The 18,928-nt window shown below is 42.6% G+C and overlaps 1 protein-coding gene across 1 annotated transcript in view; it reads left to right on the top strand.

Moving 5' to 3' along the window:
- The window catches only part of TDRD12 (tudor domain containing 12), a 58,363-nt gene that overhangs the window by 33,906 nt on the left and 5,529 nt on the right, over nt 1-18,928 (top strand). Inside the window, exons 20-26 of the mRNA XM_088800190.1 lie at nt 1-140; nt 278-498; nt 2,496-2,595; nt 9,172-9,359; nt 10,686-10,896; nt 12,613-12,705; nt 14,643-14,815. Of these exons, the coding sequence (XP_088656316.1) occupies nt 1-140; nt 278-498; nt 2,496-2,595; nt 9,172-9,359; nt 10,686-10,896; nt 12,613-12,705; nt 14,643-14,815 (1,126 nt within the window). The remainder of the gene's footprint in view (nt 141-277; nt 499-2,495; nt 2,596-9,171; nt 9,360-10,685; nt 10,897-12,612; nt 12,706-14,642; nt 14,816-18,928) is intronic.

The raw sequence follows: 18,928 nt of genomic DNA, 5'->3' as shown, positions 1-18,928 counted from the left end.
CCTTAACTGATGACTGCATACCACTCTTGGCCATCACTGATGCCACGTGTGTGATTCACTTCAGCTTTCCTTCCTCGCCAAAAATCTTTGGAGGACGTCTGTATTGCATGTCTGATCATTTTCAGAGTTTAACTGAACAGGTTTGATCAATTTTTATTATCTTTGAACGTTCCACTGGCATTTTCCATGTAATGACAAATTCAGAGTCCACAAAGTTTTATCCTTTAGACTGGCATGGATGATCCACTTCCTTTATTCATTCACCCTCGATTTGAAGGGTTCTCCTGCAGAACAGGGAGATAAGAGAACCAAGTCTGTCTTGCTGCTGACGGAGAGAAACGCGTGCCATGCAGTCGGGGTCCTGCGCTATTTGGAGAGAGCGGATGCCAAGATCCCATCGGAGCTGTATGAGTTTACTGCAGGGCTTCTAGAAGCCAAGGAAGACAAAAAAGCCGGAAGGCCTCTTTGTCCATATCTTAAGGCTTTTGGTTTTTGCAAGTAAGCCAGTCATCTTTGTTTCGTAATTGAGATATACAGTAAAGTGCACAGGTGATTAGTTTACAGCTTGATGAATTGTTACATATGTATGCACCCATGGGAACCGCCACCCAGCTTTGAGGAAGCATCCTAGAGGTCCCCTCGTGCTCCTTCCCAATTTGTCCTTCCTTCAGAAGTAACCACACTCCTGATATCTGTTAATTTTGCTTATTTTTGAACTTCATAATCAACCTAATATCTGTGACATTTATCTGTGTTGTTGTATCAGTATTTTGTTTATTTGGTAGCTCAGTATTCCATTGTATGAATATATCACAACGTGTATATATATCCATTCTTCTGTTGATGGACTTGTGGATTGTTTCCAGTTCTGGCTATTACGTATGAAGCTATCTTTCTGTGGAAATATAAACCCATTTCTCGTGGATATATACTTTGGAGTGGAATTTCTGGGTCAAAGGATAAGCATATGTTTTACTTTTCCCAAGTGGCTGACCATTTTACGATTTAGTCAGTAGTGTGTGAGAGCATTTGAGTTGCTCCATATCCTCACCAACACTTAGTATTCTGGGGGTGGTGGTAAACCATTGTGATTTTCATTTGTGTTTCCCTAATAATTAATGATGTTGAATGTTCTTTCATAGGCTTGTGGGACATTTGACCATCCTCTTTTTTGTGACGTGCCTGTTCAGGTCTTTTACCCACTTTTTAAATGGGGCGTTTATCTTTTTGTTATTGGTTTGTAGGATTAATTTATTCTAGATACAAATGCTTTGTCACATATGTGCATTGAGAATATCTTCTCCAAGTATGGCAGCTTGCCTTTTCATTCTTAATAGTTTTCTCATGAGCAGACATTGTAAATTTTGATGAAGCTTTTTTTATGGCTGCTGTTTTTTTGCGTCCTTATGTAAGAAATATTTGTCTCTAGGTCATGAAGACAGTCTTATATATTTTCTGCTAGAAGCTTTATAGTTTAAGCTTTCACATTTAGGCGTATGATCCATATTGAATTTTTGAGTATATTATGAGGTAGGGGGCACGGTTTACTTTTTTCCAAATGGATAAAACTTGCTCCAGGATCATTTATTGAAAACAGCATGTTCTCACTGAGTTGGTGCCTTCAATATAAACCCCAAGATAATACATGAGGTCCATTTGTGGACTCTGTTCCATTGGTCTGTTTGTCTATCCTTACACTAGTTCTATATTTTTTTCAAGTACTATAGCGTATATTATAGTGCGTCTTGGAATCCAGCATATAATTTCTCCAACTTTGCTGTTCTTTAAGTTTGTTTCGGCTGTTATAAATCTATTGCATCTGCATCTACAGTTTAGAACAGGCTTGTCAATTTCTTCAAAAACCCTGTTGGAATTTTGCTAGCAACTGCTTTGATTCTGTAAATCAGTTGGGAAACCATGAGTATCCTAACAGTCAGAGGGACCCTCTCCCCGATCCAGACATAAGGCCGATTGTTGACAATTGGATGGCTGGGACTGGGTAGTCGGTGTCTGATATGTATCTGTGGGATTGAATTTAATTTTAAGATAACTGCTGACATTTACTTTTTTAAAAGTATGTTACATTAAACAGGTTATTATCAGCAGTTTCTATTATGCCTTTAAGAATGTCGACTTTTGAAACTGAAGCTTCAACTATTTCTCAGTTTGGATTCTGGTTTAGAAGTTAATTGGCCCTTTGTTGTGGATTATGGTAATGTGTTTCTGGTTTAGAGTCTTTATTTTGAAAGTACATTTTGTTCATTTATGTATTGCACTTAAGAATGTCTGGAGATAATGAATAACTCTTTCCTTAAATTTAGTCAGCGTTAATTAAATTTTAGGATCCCTTTCCTCTTAATTATGCATTGTTAGTGTCATCTGAAGTATTTAATATGGTTACTTAACTTTTAAAGGGTTTCAAATAAAAGTTCTCTGATTTCAATTATAGGGTTTTTATTTTTCTGGTTTTAAAATCCAATTACTTTTTTTTTCAGAGACAAAAGGTTCTGTCCTAATCGACACCATATTAATCCAGAAATAGACACACCAAAGAAATTATCCAACCACGCTCTACCCGTGTGTGGCTACATTAAAGTAAGTTCTGGTAAAGATCCTTTTGTTGAATGATTAATGGTCATTTTAATGAACATACTTTTTAAGCAGCAGAATCTTCGTAGAATATGATTATGATTTCCAGTGGTCGGTATTAATGTACCATTATTAATCTGACAATAGACGCCAGTCCTTATAAGTCCCCCCGAGTTTATTTAGAAAACCAAGATCAAATAGGGAAAGCAGATTAATACTATTAGCAATTTGGGGATTTTTTTGTTACCTTTTCAGAAAGAAAGTTGTTTTTGTTTTTTGGGGGAGGACTATTACAAATAATGCCATGATTACATAAGTCTTTTCAGAACATCCATGATGATTCCTTTGAGGAAAATTCTGAGAAGCAGATAGAATTGCTGAGTTAAGAGTTCGTCACTTTCTTTTGAGTCCTTTTTATTACTTTCTTCCTTTCTTTTTGAGTTTGATTGTTGTCCTTCTCACCTTCCCTTTCCCTTAAGGCGTATCTGTTGTGTTCATTCCTTCTTGTGCGTCTTCTGGTGTGGCTGTGTTGTCCTGGTTTCCTGGAGCTGCTCTGACAAATATCACAAACTGGGTGACTTAAAACAATACAAATGTACTGTCTCACAGATCTGGAATCCAGAGGTCTCTTATAAGGGACACCTCTCACTGGATAGAGGGCCCACCCAGATAATTCAGAATGATCTCCTCATCTGCAGATACTTAAATACATCTGCAAAGACCCTTTTGTCAAATAAGATCGTCATCGCAGGTCTGGGAATTAACACATGGGCATATCTTTTTGGAGGGCCACCATTCAACCCTCTACAATTTTCATTACTGAAATAACTTCTTTTTCTTTAATTTCTAATCCTTTCCTGAGTTCTGTCACCTCAATTGTAAATTTTTCTAATTCTGACTTACATTGTTCTTTTATATCCTATATCCTTTTCTTAATGAACGAGGTAAAAGATGGTTTTGAAACTAAAGGTTACAGTTTTTATCTAGTTTGTGGATACACCTTTCTAGTGGCTTTCATTGCCTGTTGGGACTGTTATTCTGCTCAGACCTTAATATGGGATTTGACCCAGATACTTTGCTATTGATCGTTTTTAGATAAAATTCATTTTTCTTAACATTTTAGAAGGAAGTGTGGGTCAGGGTAACTTTTCTAATTCCACAGAGTTCCTGTTGTTCCTGTTCCATTTCTGTTGTTTCCATGTCTCATTAAAAAGAAAAATGAAGACATAGTTTCTGAGATTTTTTTTGAGATTTTCTGGCTCTGTAACCCTCCCCCACTTTTATCTGGCCCTTCACTTTCTTCATATCGATTGTCCCTGGATGAACCGTTTAGGGATTTCACCAGCCTTCACCACCACTGGAGTAGGTGAAAGCCTTCCCACTGTCAGCTGCCCTTGTCACCCTGGCTCACCCTGTTTTCAGCGAATACCTGTTGCCTCATGTGGAATTCTGCTCTTAGGCCCGTCACACACGCTCTTGTCTCCCTCTGCTTCTTCCCGCACAGACAGATACCAGGCAGGTTTTGTGATATAGATGGTTTTTGCTCATCTGATTTTCTGTTGTTCAAATTAATAGGTTGTATTTTTAGAACAGTTTTAAATTTATAGAAAAATTGAGCAGAAAATACAGAGGGTTCCCCTAGATCCTTCCACCCCACCACAGCTTCCCCTATTACTAACTTCTTGCGTTAGTGTGGTACATGTTTGGCAATTAGTGAGCCAATAATAATACACGATTATTAACTAAAGTCCACAGTTTACATTAAAGTTCACTCCTTGTAGTGGACATTCTGTGGGTTTTGCCAAATGTCTGAAAATCCCATTTATCACCTATTTATTCCTTTCTGTCTTCCCCAGAACCCTTCACAGTCACCTTTCTTTTTATTGTCTTTAGTTTTGCCTTTTCCAGCATTTCATATAATTGAAGTCATGCAGCGTATGTAAGCTTTTCATTTAGCAGTATGCATTTAAGGTTCTTCCATGTCCTTTTGTGGCTGAGTAGGGCATTTCTTTTTATCATTGATAAATACACCACAGTTTGTGTATCCCTTCACCTGCTGAAGGACATCTTGTTTGCTTTCAAGCTTTGACAATTATGAATAAAAGTACTGTAAATATTATGTGTAGGTTTTTGTGTAGACATAGGTTTCCAACTCATTTGGGTAAATACCAAGGAATATGATTGCTGGATTATATAGTAAGACTGTTTTGCTTTGTGAAAAGCTGCCACCTATTTTCTCAAGAGGCTGTGCCGTTTTGCATTCCCACCAGCAGTGAATCAGAGTTCTTGCTCTATGTCCTCACCAGCATTTGATGTTGTCAGTGTTTTGGCTTTAGCCCTCCTAGTAAGTGTGTAGGGGCCTCTCGTTTTAATATGCATTTCCCTGATGACATACGATGTTGAGCATCTTCTTATGTGCTCATTTGTTACCTGTATATTTTCTTTGGTGAGTAGTTTTTTGCCCATTTTTGGTTCAGGTTTTTTTGCCCATTTTTAAATCTGGACATATGTTTTCTTACTGTTTAATTTTAAATGTTTGTATATTTTGGATACCAGTCCTTTATCAGATACATGTTTTGCAAAAATTTTCTCCCAGCCTGTGGCTTGTTTTATCATTCCCTTTTTAGTGTTTTCTGCAGAGTAGAGGTTGTCAATTTTAATGAAGCCCAACTTTCCAGTTTTTTCTTTCATGGATTGTTCTTTTGGTGTTGTATCCAGACTCATTGCTAAACACAAGGTAACCTAGATTTTCTCCTTTTTCTTCTTCTTCTCTTCTTTTTCTGCTTTTATTTCGGAGTCCATGGGGATACTTAAGTTTTGTTGCAAATTGTGTCCCTGGTTTTCAGTTTTGCTGTCTCATTGATCTGTCTGTCTTTATGTGGGGATTCAGAGAGAGTCAAAAAATAAGACACTTTACCACTGCCACCTTTCCAGAACCTTTCTAACCAAGCCTCTTTTTTAAGCATCTGCTATATTGAGGTATAATTTACATACAATAAAAATTACTATTTTAAGTGTGTAGTTTGTTGAGTTTTGATAAATTCATACAATCAGGGAACCAATACCACAGTCAAAATACACACATGGCCATGACCCCAGAAAGGTCTCTTCTTGCCCCCCCACAGTCAGTCAGTCCTTGCCCTACTCCCCCGTCCCCTGGTAACCGCTGATCTTCTGTCACTATAGTTTTGTCTTTACTAGAATTTCATATTAATGGAATCATACAGCTTGTATCTTTTGTGTGTGATTTCTGTTACTCAGTATAATGCTTTTGAGATTTACCTATGTTCTCTATTTTATTGCTGAGTCAGGATTCTATTATATGGATGTACTGTAGTTTGTTCACAAGTTGATGGGCTTTTGGGTTATTGTGGTTTCTGGCTGCCATGAACCTTTGTGTTATAAGTCTTTTACGGTACATTTTTGTTTCTCTTGAGTAAGACCTAGGAGTGAAACCACTGGGTCATATAATAAGAATATGTTTATAAGAAACTGCCAAACACTTTTCTCAAGTGGTTGAACCATTTTACATCCTCACCAGCACTGTGTATGAGAATTCCAGTTGGTGTCAGTACTTGGTATTCTCAGCCTTTAATTTTTGTCACTCTGTTGCATCTGCAGTGATATTTTATTTGCATTTTCCTGATGATAAAGAATCTCGGACATCTTTTTACTGCGTATTGGCCATTTGTATCTCTTCTTTTATGAACTCTCTGTTCAGAACTTATGCCCATATTTTTAAATTTAAGGTTTTCTTTTTGTTGCGTTTTAAGAATTTTTTATATATTCTGGATATCCTTTATTAGATATATTGCAAATATTTTCTCCCAGTTGAAGATCAGAAGTTTCGATTTTGATGATGTCTAGTTTATCACTTTTTTTATTTTATGTTTTGTGTTTTTCATGCCATAATAAATCTTTGCCTATCCTAAGGTTGCAGAGATTTTCCTATGTTTTCTAAAAGCTTGATAGTTTTCCATTTAGGTCTATGATCCATCTTGAATTAATTTTTGTGTGAGGTGTGGATAGAGGGCAGGGTTTTTCCTTAGGGATAATTGGTTCCCCCAGCATCATTTATTATAAAGACCTCCTTTTCCCCCTAAATTGCATTGGCACCTTTGATATAAATCGGGAGACTATATATGTGAATTCTTTATTCTGTTCCCTGGTCTATTTGTCTATCTTTATACAGTACCTTACACAGGCTTGATTACTAGAGCTTTATAATCTTGAAAATGCATAGGTAAGTCTTTCAGTTTCGCCTGTCTTCTTCAATATCCTTTTGAATACTCCTTCACATATCCGTATGACATTTTAGAATCAGCTTGCAAATTAGAAGCCTGCTGGGATTTTGATTGGCATTGCATTGAATCTGTAGATTAATTAGGAAGAACTGACATCTTAACAATACTGAGTCTCCTAGTCCATTAATGTGGTAGGTCATTTTTAATTTCTCTAAGTAACATGTTATAGTTTTCAATAGACAGATCTTGCACTTACTATGTTCAGTTTATCCCTAGTATTCCATGTTCTTGGACGCTATTGTTAGTTATTTTTCTTTAAGCTTCATTTTCTAGTTGTTTTAGAAACATAATTGATTTTTGCGTCCTTACCTTGTGTCCTGTGACCAGAACAAACTGAATTAGTTATGCACACGGATACTGGGATAGTGGAATCAAACAGGCGGGAGGCAAAGTAGTGAGAAGTGACCCTCTCAGTATGCCCAGGACTGACGCGTTTCCTGGCACCTGGGACTTTTCAGTGCTGAAACTAGGAGAGTACCAGGCAAACCCGGACCTCCAAACTCTGTCTGGGGGCCTCTTGCTCTCTGTCAAGAGTCCAGTCCCCATGCTGCTTTTTGCCACCTCCATTCTACCAACTAAATGTGTCTTTGGATGCGCTAATGCCATGCAGAGGGGACTGCCTCAGACCGATGCCAACTCAGGCCTGGACTTTGTTTACCCCTGTGTGTGCTGAGGCCCCTTTCCTTAACACAGAGCATTCTGATTTGGGAAATACGGCAGGGGGGGAGGGAGACACTCTCCCCTTTATTCCTATCATCCTAAAACAATCATCATTAGCATTTTAGTATATTTTCTCTGTCATTTTTCATTGTGCGTCTTTTAAAAAATGTTACTGGTTGTAGGTATTATGCCCTGCCTACTTGTAGTGAGGGTTCTTCTCATCCTCTGTCTACCTCGTGTTCAATGACTGCCATCACCAAGTGGACTCATGTCTACTGTTGGGGCCTCTACACCATGAGAGAGAAGACTCCCCTGGGGGAGGAGTGTCTGCCAGGCAGGAAGGAGTACTGAACCCTTGCCTGAGATAGGGCGGGCTTGAGTACGCACTGAGGGTTTCTTAAGGCAGCTTTCTCCATGGTGCTGGAGAATGGCTGGCTCAGGAACCATGACAGATGTGTTACCTGTCCTATTTCTGCTGCCATTCCAATGGGAGTGGTCAACAGTGGACAGGTGAGTAAGGAAGATGATGATAAGTGCTATGAAGAGGATGAAATGCAGTGAAATACTAAGGGGTATGTATGTATGTTGGTATAAGTGTGCCGGGGGCACAAGCGGCCCTTTGGAAATTATAGGCAAGGAGGGACTCTCTGAGGAGGGGTCAACTGCACTGGGCCAGATAAGAAGGATCCAGCCGTGGGAAGATCTGGAGAAGAATAAATATTCCAGGCAGAGGAACCAGCAAGTGCAAAGAGCCTGAGGTAGGAGTTCATGGGGAGTGTTTGTGGAACAGGACAAGACTGATTAGGAACGAGAGTGGGAGAAGGGCAGGCACTGAAGTTGGAGGGGGCCAGTGAGGAGGGCCACAGGCCATCAGCCCGGTGACATCTGACATCCTTTTCAATCACAAGGGGTGACCTTGCCCCTGTCCTGCCTGCTTTACCTCCCACTCAGCAGTGCCGTCTCCTCCATCCCACTAAGTAACCTGTTCTCACTCCTGACATCTTCTCTGGGCAGCCAGGGCTCCCTACCCTAATACAGACTGCTCCCTCTGTCTGGAATTGCCTTCTCCGTACTCTTGCTAACACATCTGCATGCTGGCATTCCCTCTCACACACCAGTAACACTGCATACACGTGCCTGCAAAGAGTTGTCTTCTGGAGCACACAATAGCTGTGGCATGTCTGTCCATTTGTGGGTTGCTGAGGGCCCCTGTAGGACGTAGTTTCATCTCTGTTTCCTGGGTGCCTCATGCAGTAGAGGCTGTTAATAAAATGCCTATCGTTACATGAACAAGGAGCGGAAAGGGCTCAAGAGAAAGGGATACTATTTCAAGAAGGATTTTTATAAAGTACAGTTAAAAAGTAAACAACACATGAGTAATAATGTAGTTTTAAAATAATAAGATTTACCGCCAAAAAACTTACTTTAGACTTAAAGTGAAAGTCTTAATTATTTGTGGGTATGGTAAGGTTTTATGTGTTGGTTTGGTTTCTGGCCAGTTTCCTGGTTGATTTTTTAAATCCCTGTTCGTGTTCTTTGGGCTCCTAGGTGCTGATTTCTGCGGACACGTCTTGGGTTTAGCTTGATTTTGTTTTCTGGATATGTTCATATGTTTCAGATAATACCTTTTTATATTTCAAATGCAACAAATTACTTTGGTCGTATCGTTGATAAACATGTGGATCTTTATGCATCTCTTAATGCTGAAATGAAGAGGTATTTTGAGGATCCCAGTAATAAAACAACTGTTGAAAAGGTGGAGAAATTTGGATTATATGGATTAGCAGAAGAAACACTTTTTCACAGGTAGAATGTCTCTTTATTTCATCTTAAAAAGTTGTGAAGCACAAAGTGACTTTAAATGGTACTGAATCCCCATTTTCACCTCTGTCCATTGGACCCAGTGTTCACATGCCAGGCCTGCTACCGCCTAGGACGATGGTGGCAGGGTCATGGCCCCCAGACCCTGGGGACTCTTCTGACTCCTGAGCACAGAGCCTGGATGACAGTGTAGCATTTATATACAGTTATAGAGCTGTCACTGTGTGCTACATACATACACATCTTTAACTCAATTTTTACAAATCCCTAAAAAATGATCATTCCCATTTTATAGATAAGCAAAGTGAGCCTTGGCGAGGCTGTGTAATTTGTCTAAGATCAGCTCAGTAAATGACACAGTCTGACTTAGGTGCCTGTTTGCACCCACTTCCCTCGAGTGCCACACCTGGCTCCACTTGGTGATGGCCTAGATCAAGAAACTTGAACATTTTAATTTGCTGTGTTAATTTTTTATTGTGTTGTTAGATAAAGGCATTTACTCTATTCAAAGACACTACATGGGGCCGGCCCGGTGGCTGAGGTGGTTGGAGATCCGTGCTCCTAACTCCGAAGGCTGCCAGTTCGATTCCCACGTGGGCCAATGGGCTCTCAACTGCAAGGTTGCCAGTTCGATTCCTCGACTCCCGCAAGGGATGGTGGGCTCCACCCCTGCAACTAAGATTGAACACAGCACCTTGAGCTGAGCTGCCTCCCAGATGGCTCAGTTGGTTGGAGCGTGGGCTCTCAACCACAAGGTTGCCAGTTCGATTCCTCGAGTCCCACAAGGGATGGGGGCCAGCGCCCCCTGCAACTAAGATTGAACATGGCACCTTGAGCTGAGCTGCCACTGAACTCTCTGATGGCTCAGTTGGTTGGAGTGTGTGCTCTCAACCACAAGGTTGCCGGTACAACTCCTGCAAGGGATGGTGGGCTGTGCCCCTGCAACTAGCAACAGCAACTGGACCAGGAGCTGAGCTGCGCCCTCCACAACTAAGACTGAAAGGACAACAACTTGACTTGGAAAAAAGTCCTGGAAGTACACACTGTTCCTCAATAAAGTCCTGTTCCCCTTCCCCAATAAAATCTTTTTTTTAAAAATGAAAACACTACATGTTTTTTATGTTTAGGTATGGTTGAATTAAATAAACCATTGCTAAGTGCTCTTGACAGCTCTCGTTATTTTATTTCTAGTGTGGCGTAAAATCATGCAGTCAGCCTTCTTTTTATATGTTTTACACTTAATGAGTAAGTTGAGGCAAAGATTATTTGTTTTAGAATCTATGTAAAACTGATGCCGCTGTTGTTCTCCAGGGTTCAGGTGTTGGAGATGAGCCAAAAAGAAGACACTTGGGCCCTGGAGAATGTCCTAGTGAAGTATATAGATGAAGGCAGGACTGGACTTGTCACGAGAGACCGACTGCTGCATCTCCCAGAAAATTTCCACACTCTGCCCCACCAGGCTGTGGAGTTTATTGTTTGTCGAGTGAAACCTGCAGACAATGAAATTGAGTGGAATCCAAAGGTGAGTTATTTTGGCTTTTTATAGTTATTTGGCTTTCAGGATATATTTAAGCCAGAAATAACACAGAATTGAGGCTTATTTGAATTTAGAGCATATGTGTGGGTAAAATGCGTCATGTTCCTGAGCAGTGAAAACACAGCTTTCTAGTGCAGGGAAGCATGGCGGGCCGCTCTCCAGAGCCCTTGCCCTGAACCCTCACAACTGCCAGCACCCTTGCTTGCCAGGTTGGGGTTGCCGTCGTCATCATTAGCACTCACAGACTTCGAATGGGTGTAAAGTATGTGTTGCAATAAAATTAATTGGCTGTTTGCTGAAGGAGAAGAAACAGTGTAAGCACCTATAAAAGTGGATACCCCTGTCAAAGGGGGACATAGGTGGTGGCCACTCTTTAGAGAAGCCAGGTCATTCCACTGCGGTTGGGAGGATGGGTAAGGAAATAAAGAGTCCAGAAAAATCTCCAAAAGGAAGGGACATTTCCTTTGGGCCCTTTGGCTTGGGTAGCTAGGATGTCGCCAAGGGCACTGGATAAGGCACTGAAGGCAAAGAAGACACGAAGTGCCAAGCCATGGAGCATGGAAGATGGGTCCCTTATGCGCTCACAGGGCTGTCCAAGGTGGATGGAGAGGCCCTCGCCACATATGGGCCAGACGGGCTGGCCTCATCCCCAGAGTGATGAGTCCTTTTCTTGATGATGGTCTCGATTCTTCAAAGGAAGGTTCAATTTTGTACGATCTGATTAATGAGATATGAAGTAAGCTAGTATTATAGTTGGCAAAGTATAAACAGTTTGGGTTGTAAACAAGGTTGAACGTTATCCAGGAAATAAATAGGTGAATGTTTGCATGGTACAGGGTGAGCACACAGCCTTGCTGTAGTGAATTTAGTAAAAATAGCCTTTGTTAAATAGCAATCTCTTCCCTCCATGGAAAGTATTTCCAGAGCGCCCACTGGGTGCTGGTGCTATGTGGGTTGTGGGGATGTAGCCATTAGCAAGAACTTGGTCCTTCATGGTTTCTTGCCCTCAAGAAACATTTGCTCTGTCAAGACCAACCACAAGTATTTCTTGGAGAGGAGCCCTCTGTAGAAATGGGGAGTTCTCCTGTGTGTGTTCTTTCAAATTAACTTACGAAGTTCAAGGGGATGGCAATAATCTAATCATGATGAGCCAGCTCCTTCCTGTTCCACGTTACCAGAGTTAGAATGTGCCTGAAAGAGTGCCCAGGGTGGCCTCATCTGCTGGCCCTACTGAAAGGAGAAGAGCCGTGCGCTAGGAAAGGCTGCGGGAAGGAGTAGCAGGGCCCCTGGGTTCCTGGTCACTGGTGAGGAGCTGCTCCACGGCTGTGCCTTCCTCCTCGGGAGCGCCAGGAACACGTGCACTTCCTCTTGGGGAGCTTCCAGAGAAATAAACATCCACACCTTAAAGCCGGGAGGAGGTGGGGACGTGTCCACGGTGGGAAGCATACACCGTTAGGAGGCCAGAGGCGTCGGACCTGTTCTTGGAACTCAGCTTTTGCATCTGTCCTCATTCAACTAACTCCACTATTGGTGACCCTTGTCAACAGGAGGGACACGATGGGCCTCCATAACCTCTCTCGTGGGGTGACTGTAAGGCTCAGATGAAATGCACGGAAAAGTGCTTTTTGCAAAACTACAGCATATACAGAATAAGGTTATTTTCTTAAAGCTTCGGATAAATCACTTCAGTGTGTTTTTCAGGTTACTAGGTACATTCATCAAAAAATTATTGGAAAACTGCATGATGCAAAAGTGATACTGGCTTTTGGAAATACAGTTTGGATTGATCCAATGGTAAGTGTGCAGTGTTCCTAAAAATAAATCTGTGATTGAATGGGCCCCTAAAATGTTGCAAATTATTCTAACCTGTTGCTTGAGTCACTAGGTATTTGCCTCACACAAATGGAGGCTCATTTGGGGCTCTCAGGGAGAGTGTTTCATGTTGTTTGGGTCGTGAATTTGGTTGTGGTTTTGTTTAAGGGCATCTTTTATACTGTAACCCGGTGCTCACAGGCATGTGTGTGTAATCACATACACACACACACACACACACACACACACACACACACACACACACAGCCGAGACAGAAGCTCCATGAAGCTATTCTTACTACGTGCGACAGTCTCTAAGGTTTGCACTTGCATTCTCTTCCATTTTTTCAGGTGTTGGTTGTGCACGGTGAAATCGATGTCACCGTCCTCTGCCCGCACAGTGGGGGAGCCCTGGGTCAGTGACTGTCCTAATAGCAGCACAGAGGTCCATTTGTCTAGTTGTACATGAGCTTACAGCCCCGGCACGTGATCGGTAATGTTGAGTCCCAGTCTTGGGCTTTGAAAGACAGGTTTTATGATGTTCACAGTTTCTGCCTCATTCATTCCTAACTATTGAGTGAGCACCTACTATGTGCTGGGACCTACATGGCACACTTGGATTCCGTTTGTGCACAGACACTCCTACCCTGTGGAGCTGACGTGGGAGTTGGGGGGCTGAGTGGGAGACAAGGACGTGTAAATGAGGGGCCTCAGTGCATCATCCCTCTGAGGCCGGCACTGTCCCCTCTCCGCTTGTGCCCCAAGAACTCTACTTTTCAATTCAGAATTTTGCTCTGTTAGATTTAAATCTCAATTATCATCATTATGTATAAAATTTAAAAGAATTCAGTTCACAAAAACTATATTGCAGGAAGTTATTTTCATACGATGGGAAAAGTCTTAAAACTTTACAAGGAGTTTGGGTTGGGTATACGATTTAAGAGTAAGAGGAGAAGATAATGTTTAGAAGAGACAGTAGAGCTGATCAGGGCAGTAAAAGAAGAGATTGGTGGGTCTTAGTGGATGCTGTAATAGTCAATATTGTGGTTCTTTATCAGAGGAAAAAAGGAAACTTTTATTAAGCAGCAATTTAAAAGCTATAGCTAAAAAAATGAAGAAAAAAAGGAAAGGAAAGGAAACCCGCCTGGCAGATAGATATGCTTCCGCAGCTCCTAAGTGTCGCCGTGTCCATGGCACGCTGGGGGGAGACGGAGCCTACGCCTGCGCTTTCCCCTCCAGTGTGAGTGGGAACGGAGCTCCCGCCAATCCTGCCAGATGGGAACACATTCCCAGGGTTCACTTAGGACAGTGCATCAGCCAATGCCTGCCTGGCCCACCCTCCCCCGCCCCTGAAAGGGACGCCCAGTCCTGCGTGTACATCTCCCGTCAGTGGGAATCAGACTGTTGCAAATTTTCATGTTTTACTTAATTTTGTATAAATTGAAATGGGTGAGAATGTTCTGGTTGCAGAAAAGACCAGTGGAGGAAACTCTCCAGCGCCGGGATTTAGGGCTTTGGCGGAGAGCCTTTCTGGACACCTGAAGACTCCAAGCCTTACTTAGAATCCTCCTTGTTAGGAGAGGTCCAAGTGCGGAAGCAGAAATCTGAAAAATCTAAGAATCTTGTGTGTGGTTACAGCATGACATATTGGTCTGATCTGGGGGTTTTATTCAGGATTCGATCCTGGCCCCAACCCACACCTGATCGTATTTCCACACTGAGGGACAGAGGAACAATCTGCTGTGACCTTGGTTGTGAAATGATCCGGATGCTGCAATGGGAGGCCCTTGCATATTGTGGCACGTGCCCAAGTGCATCAAACGTGACAGCTAGCTCAAGAGGCCATGTGAGAGTGTTTGCGATTCATTTAAAGTTCAAAGTGTGATTCCTGCAAATGGTTTTTTTTTCTTTGATTCAAGGTGCACATTACAAAACTTTCAAATTTGAAAACTTCTGTCATTGATTACAATGTTCGAGCTGAAATTTTGTCAATGGGAATGGGCATTGATAATTCAGAACATATAGAACAACTGAAAAAATTGTGCAAAGGAGCTGAAATGCCAGCTTTTGAAGAAAGCCTAAGCCAAACCCTGTAAGTAGATTTTTGTCTCCCTTTTGGAAGAGCTATTCTGTGGAAATGTAATTCACAAGTGTTACAGATTTTTTTTTAAGTAGAATAGTTTAATGAGTGTCCATGTTCCCATCACTCAGCTTCAATAATGACCAAGATTTGTGGAATTTTGTTAAAGTGCACACATTCTAAGTGGAGTTTGGTGGATTTTCTGAGCACAAACCAGCCCCAGATCAGAAACGGGCATGACTCCACCCGCTCCCTCTCCCAGCCTGGAAAAGCATGCATGCTTCTCCCGGTTTGTCCCCGGATGGTATCATGCAGTGTGTCTCTTCTGTATCTGGCTTCTTTAGCTCCTCATTATTTGTGAAATTCATCCATAATGTGCATGTAGCTGTAGATCATAAATTCTCATGGCTGCACTGTATTCCATTGTATGAACATACCCTCAGTGACCTACCCATTCTATAGGCGATGGGCTACTCCAGGTGGCACGTTAAACATTCCCCTCCGTTTGCTTTGGTGCACTTACAAATGTTTTTCTGATGGGATAACGCTGCTGAGTCATAGAGCTACTGCCCAGCAGTTTCCCAGATTGGTTTTACAAGTTTACACTCCCACAGTATGAGAGACTATGAAAGTCAGTCTGAGAAAGTACCCTGGCAACCCCGGGAGGGGGAGAATGACACAGCATGTGTGTCCACCAGAGGACTCAAATCGAGAACTCCTTCCAATCAGGCTGAAAATTGCAGCCACAGTAGAAAACGGGGCAAAGCACTTGAACAGACGTCTCACAATGTCCAATTAATTGTCCAATAACTAATATATGAAAAGGTGCTTGAACTCATTAGTCATCAGGGAAATGTAAATTAAAATCACAGTGTAATAATACCACTACATTTCCACCAGAAAAGAGAGAAAGAATACCAAGTGTTAGCAAGGATGTGGAACAAAAAGCTTTAAACAACTTGATTAGCATGCTATTATTACATCTAACACGATTAACAGTGATTTCTTAAGTTGCATGTGTTTTTTTTACTGTGTTAAAATATATATAACAAAACTTCTCATTTTCATTTTTTTTTCAAATTGTGGTAAAACACACATTAAAAACTGTCATTGTTACTGCTTTTCAGAGTACAGTTCAGTGTCATTAATTACATTCAGTGTTATATAACCACCACCTCTGTCCATCTGCATAACTTTTTCATCATCCCAAACAGACACTCTATACCTATTAAATAATAACTCCCATTCTTCTATCCCCCCCAGCCACTGGTAACCTCCATTCTACTTTCTGTTTCTACTAATTTACCTATTCTGGGTACCTCATATAATGTTTGTCTTTTTGTGACTAGCTTGTTTCACTTAGCATAATGCTTTCATGTAGTGTGTGTCAGAATTTCAGTCCTTTTTGAGGCTGAAAAATATTCCACTGTATAGATAGACCACATTTTGTTTATTAATCTGTCAGTGGACATTTGGCTGTTATGATTAATGCTGCTGTGAACGTGGGAGTGCAAATATCTGTTCACGCCCTTGTTTTCCGTTCTTTTCGGTGTATACCCAGAAGTGGAATTTCTGGATCACGTGGTAATGCTGTGTTTAATTTTTTTGAACTGCCAAACTATTTTCCACAGCAGCTGCACCATTTTACATTCCCACCAGCAGTGCACAAAAGTTTCAATTTATTCATTTCCTTGCCTAGAAATCAGCCCGAGGTAAAGTTTAAGGTCTTCTCAGGACTTTCCTGAGCATGCAAGTCTTGCCTTGGCCTGTGCCCGGGTTTCGAAATCCTGCCCTCACCCCCCACTGTACTGTTTTGGAATGTCCTAATTTCCCAGTGAGACTCACCCCGACTTCTCCTCTGGGCTTTCCATGGTCTACTGTGTGTCTCTGTGCCTAATCCCTGACCCCAGGCGTCTGTGGGTGTCAGCTTTCCCAAGCAGTGTCCACAGCTTTCCTGCCTGTGTTCCAGGATTTGTGAAACAGCCCCTCAGGTATTTCCCTAGGCGGGTTAGAGTGGCCCGCACAATAATGTGCCAATAGTCTGCTCTGTGCCCTCTGGTTTGAGGGGGGAGCAGAAGCTGGCAGCTGCCTGCCCAAGACCTAAGCCACCAAGCCAAGGGGACAGAACCTCGCTCCAGTTTTGAAGCTGGCTCTTCCTGGATTGGGCATTTCCTTGGTTGCTGTAAACCTCTGGCTGTTTCCCAGAGCTCCTGCGACATCAGTTCAGACAGCTTCTGGGGGGTCTTTCCTTGTCTGTGGGGGAAGGGGAACTTGGGGCTTCCCGCTTTGCCATGTTGCTCTGCATGTGTTTTGGTAGTAAGATGCTAGACTAATTCTTCAGTCTGATTTTGTCTCAATTGATCTAATTCACAGATGCTTTTAATTGAAGTTGCCATTAGGTAAAGTGGAAGTTTTAAAATTCATTCAGTAAATATTTATTGAGTGTCTACTAGAGCAGTGACCAAAACAGATGAATCAGGGTCATCCCACATTTTAATGGCGAGAGACAGATGACCAGCAGGTTACAAAAATACATAGTGGGTCAGATGGTAATACGTGGGGGTAGGGGGGGAATTCAGATTCACACAGAAAGGAAGGCAGGGCAGCTTTGGGGTCAAGAAGGTGAGCAATGGGCAACGACACAGAGGTGAGTATGACCCAGGCAGGTATCTGAGAGGACTCCTGTGGTTATGCCTCGGTTCCAGGAACAGGAGGAAGGCACAGTGACTAGAGCAGCAAAGGAGGGGGAACTAACTGCAGGTGTGGAGGTGGGAACAGGGCTGGGGTCAGATCTTGTGGCCCCTGGGGCCGTTGCAGGGATTCGGCTCGCACTCTGAGGCAGTGGAGCCAAGAGAGGCTTTTGAGCAGAGGAATAACTTAATCAAAGACTTTTGGCTGCTGTGTGGAGAGCAGACTGGAGTAGGAGGACAAAAGCTGTGCCAGGAGTTCAGGGCAGGATGCCAGCGGCTTGGACTAAGGTGGTTCTGTGGACGAGGCGACTGGTCAATTCCGAATATATTCGTGGAGAGCGTGTGAAACAAAAATCGCTCATGGAGGCTTGTCAGCAGTTCCCACGTCAGCAGTTCCCATGTCAGCAGTTCCTACGCTGCGCTACTGGACGAGCGCCCTGAGTGAGTGAGTGTAAGGTCCCAGGGCTGAGCGTTGGGCCTCTGATGTTGGGAGGCGTGGGAGCTGTGGGGACATCAGAGAGGAGCCTGGGAAGGGAGCAGCCCACAGTGGAGAAGGAAGCCTGGGGGGCGGGGGGGGGGGGTTGTCCAGGATGGCAGACGCAGGAGGCAGAGCGGGGAGCCATGAGCTGTGCCAGAGCTGCCGAGAGACCACAGGAAAGGAGGACTGGGAACCAGCTGGTGGTTTTAGTGATGTGATGACTGGTGACCTTGAAATATTCCTACACAACTTCTGAAAAGAGGGAAATTTCAAGAAACATGGCAAAGATTTAAAATACTATAGTCTGAAGTTTTTAGAGTATTCTGTCTTAATAAAATTGGGTACCTGTGGGATTAGGATACATGTTGGGTTCCCCACACTTTCAGGAAACAAAAATTGCTCCATCCTTACAAGATATTCTTTTTAAAATGAAGATGTTATTACAGCTTAGACTTAATCAAAACAAGGCTTGATCACTTATGTGAAGGCGAACTACTGTTGAGCCCCAACTCTGTGTAAAGCACTCTGCTGGGTCCCTTTGCACACTTGATTTTGTGGTTGTGCAGGGGTATTGCACACCTGTGGTCATAAACACAGGTAGAGAGAAGTGCAGAGGACTGCAAGAGCCTACAGAGGGAGCCCGCATGGAAGAAGAGACTGCATTCCCAGAGCTGGATGGAAGCCATGGTAGTATGTGGATTAAAAGCAAGGAGAGTGGCACCCTTCTCACAGCAGAGAGGGAAAGAGGATAGATTCCGGGGACCTGAGGATCTGGAAGCCATAGGGCTCAGTGATTGACAGACAGGGGAGTGCGATGCCATGAGTCTGAGCCCTGGTGACTGAGAGGATACGGCCTGGCTGACAGGATGCTTTCCGCAGAGCTTGTCCAAGAGGAAACACTGAGTTGCTTTTGGACACATTAAGTTTCAAGTTATTGAAAATATAAGCCTAGACCTC

The sequence above is a fragment of the Rhinolophus sinicus genome, chromosome 8 (genome assembly GCF_057876585.1).
Source record: "Rhinolophus sinicus isolate RSI-liver-muscle chromosome 8, RSI-T2T, whole genome shotgun sequence".
NCBI lineage: Eukaryota > Metazoa > Chordata > Mammalia > Chiroptera > Rhinolophidae > Rhinolophus > Rhinolophus sinicus.
This window is presented reverse-complemented; position numbering and strand designations above follow the sequence as displayed.